The sequence below is a fragment of the Propithecus coquereli genome, unplaced genomic scaffold (genome assembly GCF_000956105.1).
Source record: "Propithecus coquereli isolate 6110/MARCELLA unplaced genomic scaffold, Pcoq_1.0 Scaffold340, whole genome shotgun sequence".
In the NCBI taxonomy this organism is placed as follows: Eukaryota; Metazoa; Chordata; class Mammalia; order Primates; family Indriidae; genus Propithecus; species Propithecus coquereli.
The window spans coordinates 2,339,712-2,345,254 of NW_012149064.1; the positions used below are offsets into that span (position 1 = coordinate 2,339,712).

Genomic DNA, 5,543 nt, shown 5'->3' on the forward strand with positions numbered 1-5,543 from the left:
AATGTTTATGGCAGCACAATTCACTATTGCAAGGATGTGGAAACAACCCAAGTGCCCATCAATTCATGAGTGGATTATTAAAATATGGCATATGTATACAATGGAATATTACTCAATTATAAGAAATGACAGTGATCTAGCACCTCTTGTATTTTCCTAGATTGAGCTTGAGCCCATTATCCGAAGTGAGGTATCACAAGATCGGAAGTATAGGCCCCACATGTACTTGCCATCAAATTGATATTAACTGATCAACACTATGGTGCTCACATGGTAGTAATATTCTACAGGGATTAGGGGGCTGTGGGGGGTAAACTCACAACTGATGGACGCAGTGAGCATTGTAGAAGGGAAGGGCATGACTCTAATCCTCACTTGGGTGAGGCAAAGACATAAAACGTAACTGAAATGTTTGTACCCTCATAATATCCTGAAATAAAAATAAATATTAAAAAAAGAAAAGAAAAAGGGAAACAGATAACAAGAAGAAGGCTGCAATTAAATGTTACTTAACTGTGTCTAAGCTACATATTTGTACATTAAAAGATGTCTGTGTGTTAATCACACTTCTGAATCTGCTGGAAATCTCCATTCCTTCAGCAAATTAGCTTTCTCTAGATGTGAGAAACTAGCCCTACAAGGATCTGTTTTCCAGACAACATCGCATTATGATTCCTGACCTTTTTTCTAGAACTCTAAAAAGAGAGAATATATCCGCCATAAAGAAATACATTGCTTTTTCACACATATTTTCAGAACTCTGAAGTTATTACTTGGTCTGTGAACCATTTCCCCCACCCCCACAAGCCATGGGTTGTAAAGTCTGGTTTCCCTACCAATATCTACAAACTCAGCTTCCACAATGGCACATATCATCTGGGGTCTTTCCCTAAACCTGTTGCCACTATATCACCTCACAGTGTTTTGTTACAGGTCATCTCTCTCTTTTGTTAAGCTTTGTCATCAACAGCCCTTTTCAGAATAGTCTGGTTTCTGTCTGGGTTAGACTTAAAGATGTCATCTCTGTGTAGAACCCAGGTGATTTTCCCTTAAATATATTTCTTCCCTTACAGCAAGTTTGCCGTGATTTCATATCTTTGCTATTCCTGATCAAATAGATTCTCGTAATGCTAGCATTGCTTTAACAATAGAATAAAAACACTGAAAAATGCCTTAGCTACCACACATAATTTTTACTGAAAGGGATATTTTTACATTGCACCATATTGTTAAAGTGTAATAGAATCATTAATTTGGGAGGCTCTGAGGATCAGCTAATAATAGTCCATGTCATGATTTTTCTGTTTATTATTGGTGGGATGTCCTTGGAAAAGTTATTAAGCACTATGGGCCTTGTTCTCAATATATATCATGAAGACAATAATGGTACTTGCTCAAACTACTAAAAATAAGTATTTTGTGTATCTATTTGTGTGTGAGAGTATGTGTGTGTGTTAATTAGGAAATATGTTTTCTGAGATTTGCATAGTACCTGATTCAGGAAGTGTTTAGGATGTGATGGCTTCACTAGCCTAGTGAATGTTTAAAAACATAAATAAGGAATAATCCATGTTACATGGCACAAGAGCACAATGTAGTTCACTGAAATCATTGTGATATTGTTTTCTTTAATTCTTTGTAGTACATTTAAAATTTTTTATTGAACTATTTATGTTTTAAGTTTTATTAAAGTATTTAAGTGGATAAAGTAATATGAAAGTAATAATATCATAGTAAGATAAATTAACACAAAGGAGACATACTCACAAAGGGTGCAATTGGTCTAGGTTTAGAAATTGAACATTCCTCTCCTGAGAAAAGCAGTCCCTGCCAGTCAGAGCTGGCCAGGTATTATTGGTTAGGCCTTGGTGTTGCTGGGAGTTGGCCTTGGTGTTCTTCTTTTATGCATATACCTTTATAAATAACATTAAAGAAGTAGGAAGAAAAATGGCCCATGAAAGATGTCCATGTCGTAATTTCTGGAACTTGTCAATATGTTAAGGTGATATAACAGAGGGAATTTAAGGTTGCAGATGGAGTTAAGGTTGCTGATCAGCATAAATTCCTATCATTTTTTATTTTTGTTTACTCCCACATGACAAGTGCCTGTGACACCATCATCACACATGTGGTTAAAGCATTAAAGCATTTTTCGGGTAATGAATGGATGCAGTTTTCTCTGCATTAACTTTGGTTGTTACACAGATTTTCTTGATGTTAAATGTTTGGGTTGATTGTATTTCCTATGGATTGAATTTCAGAGTACAAACAAGATAGTAAAATGTTAATGCCATTGGAACATAAAGTTGATAAAGTTGAATTCTTTTGCTTTAGAAGTTAAACAAGTTCGATAAGCACATTGTTTCTCTGGCTTATAGAGAGAAAATCCATCATTACATAATTCCAGATAGTATGCAGGAACAGCTTTTTCAGTTGTTAATCCTGAGAAAATAAGGTGTTCCTAAAGACATATTATCTGCACCAATAATAATTATCCCAAAAGACAGCTCATGTTTTTTCTGAATTCCTTTTTCTGCCCGCTATAGACAAATGGGTTCAGAAGAAGGGTGATAATGGTGTAAAATACTGCCACCACCCTATCCTGTGAAGGGAAATGCAAGGAGTGTGGCCTCGTATAGGTAAACAGACCAGTCATATAGAATAGGCTTGCCACAATCAGGTGGGAGGAGCAAGTGGAAATAGCTTTTTTCTGCAGTTTACCTGAACTCATCTGGAATACAACAGTAAGCACATGAACATAGGTAGCTAGGGTGGCCATGAATGGTAGCAGCAGAATAATAAGTACACTCAACAGGATAGCATGCTCATACCGGGAGGTGTCCTGACACACCAATGGCAATAGAGACGGAACTTCACAGAAAAAGTGGTTGAGCCGAGACCTACAGAATGGAAGCTGAAATACACAGAGTGTATGCACTAAAGAGTTGATAGAGCTAGTGGTCCATGCACACGAAACCATGGAGCAACAAGTCTTCTTGCTCATAAGTGTAGGATAATGTAAAGGATGGCAGATGGCTACATATTGATCATAAGACATGAAACCTAGAAGAAGGGCTTCAGTCCCACCGAGGACCAAGAACATACTTGCTTGCGTCTCACAGCCCAAAATGGTAATGGTCTTACTCTGTGAGGGAAAGTCCGTTGCCATCTTGGGCACGGTGGTGGAGATGTACATCATGTCGATGGTGGACAACTGGCTGAGGAGCCAGTACATTGGGGTGTGGAGTCTGGCGTCCAGTCGGATGAAGTGGATCAGTATGACGTTCCCATCAGAGCCACTGAAAAGATGATGGTGATGGCAACAAAGAGCAAAGTGTTCATTTGGCCATATTGGAAAAGCCCAAGGAGTATAAAGTCTGCCCCAAAACTTTGATTTCCCATGTTCATGGCTTAAATCAAAATATCAAAGCAGATAATACCTGAAAAGTCTATATAGCAATGGTGACTTCCCTTTAAGAGAAAGCACAATGACAATTATTAAATGAAATAGAGTTTTCTGGAATCACATTAGGTGAATGTATCTCTTTCTTATTCAATGCATTGAATCTGTGTCTATTGAAAAATCACCATTTTACAAATGATGATATAAAAACAATAGTTTTTATAGATTATAGAAGGCAAATATAAGATAAAAATAAAGCATTTATTGCTCACAGAATATTGGGGACCACAACTATCGGCATAGCACAATAATAGTAGCTGGAATTCAAAAGGCAAGTTATTTATTGTATTTAGACTGAAAAGCTTTATTACTTTTTAAAATAAAAAAACTTTCTAAAGTATTCAATAAGTTGCTTGTATAAGTTTTACTTATACAAACTAGTAACATTCAATTATATACTTTTTTATAATAGTTGAAAATATTTTCACATTACTGAAAGCAAATACTCATTAGTATTTAGCAATATTTTATTATAATTTCAGCAAAATAACTCATATTGATAGGGAATGGATTAATTCTGTAGATCCCTTTAGGAAGAAAGAACATTTTAATGATACTGATTCTACCAATCCATGAGCATGGTAGTTATTTCCATCTGTTTCACCTTCTACAATTTCTTTTCTCAGTGTTTCATAGTTCTCCCTGTATATCTCTCACCTCTTTGGTTAAATATATTCCCAAATATTTAATTTTCTTTGATGCTATTGTGAAAAATGTTGTGTCTTTCATATGATTTTTGGCTTGACTGTTATTGGCTTATATGAATGCCACTGATTTGTGTGCATTAATTTTGTATCTGGAGACTTTACTGAATCATTTATCAATTCCAGGAGTCTTTTGGTTGAATCCTCAGGATTTTCTAGATATAATATCATATCATCAGCAAAGAGTGAGAGTTTGACTTCTTCTACCCCCATTCAGACATTCTTAATTCCTCTCTCTTGTCTGATTGCTCTGGCAAGGACTTCCAACACTATGTTGAATAGAAGTGGAGATAGTGGGCAACCTTGTCTAGTTCCTGTTCTAAGCAGGAATGCCTTCAATTTTTCCCCATTCAATATGATATTGGCTGTGTGTTTATCATATACAGCCTGAATAATTTTAAGGAATGTCCCATCTATGCCTATTTTGTTAAGGGTTTTTATCATAAAAGTGTGCTGGTTTTGTCAAATGTTTTTTCTGCATCTCTTGAGAGAATCATATGGTCTTTGTTCTTGCTTTTATTTATGTGGTGAATTGCGTATATAGATTTGCATATGTTGAACCGGCCTTGCCTCTCTGGGATAAAGCCCACCTGGTCATGATCAATTATTTTTTTGATGTGTGCTGTTGGATTCGGTTTGCTAAGATTCTGTTGAGGATTTTTGCATCTATATTCATGAGGGATATTGGTCTGTAGTTTTCTTTCTTTCCTGGCTTTGGTATCAAGGTGATATGGGCTTTGTAGAATGAGTTGGGGAGGATATCATCTTTCTCAATGTTTTGGAATAATTTCTGCAATATAGGTGTGAGTTCTTCCTTATAGGTTTGGTAAACTTCAGGTGTGAACCCATCTGGTCTGGGACTTTTTTTTTTTTCTTTTTTTTTGGAAGATTTTTTATTGCTGCTCCAATTTCTGCACTTGGTATTGGTCTGTTCAAGAATTCTATTTCCTACCAATTGAGCTTAGGGAGGCTGTGTGTTTCTAAGAATTTGTCCATTTCCTCCACATTTTGTAGTTTTGGGGCATGCAGATTTTTATAGTATTCAAAGATAATGTTTTGTGTTTCCGTGATGTCTGTTGTGACTTTTCCCTTTTTATTTCTGATTGAGTTTATTAGAGTCCTTTCCTTTCTTTTTTTTTTTTCTTTTATTTCAGCATATTATGGGGGTAGAGATGTTTAGGTTACTTATGTTGCCCTTGACCCCCCCAAGTCCCAGTTTCAAATATGTCCACCCTTCGGGTGGTGCATATTGCACTCCTTGTGTATACAAATACCCGTCCTCTCCTCCCTCCTCCCCCTTCCTCCCTGCCCGACATCCAATAGATGTTATTCTTATATGTGCATTTATGTGTTGATCCGTTAGTACCAATTTGATG

At 36.3% G+C, this 5,543-nt stretch overlaps 1 protein-coding gene across 1 annotated transcript; it reads right to left on the reverse strand.

Annotated features, from left to right (window-relative positions):
* Positions 1–2,491: 2,491 nt before the first annotated feature.
* LOC105815633 (olfactory receptor 2AK2-like) lies at positions 2,492–3,447 on the reverse strand. The gene is given in 2 exon segments (XM_012650829.1): positions 2,492–3,291; positions 3,294–3,447. Coding segments are annotated over 2 exon segments (915 nt in total). The 5' UTR covers positions 3,409–3,447.
* Positions 3,448–5,543: the final 2,096 nt, after the last annotated feature.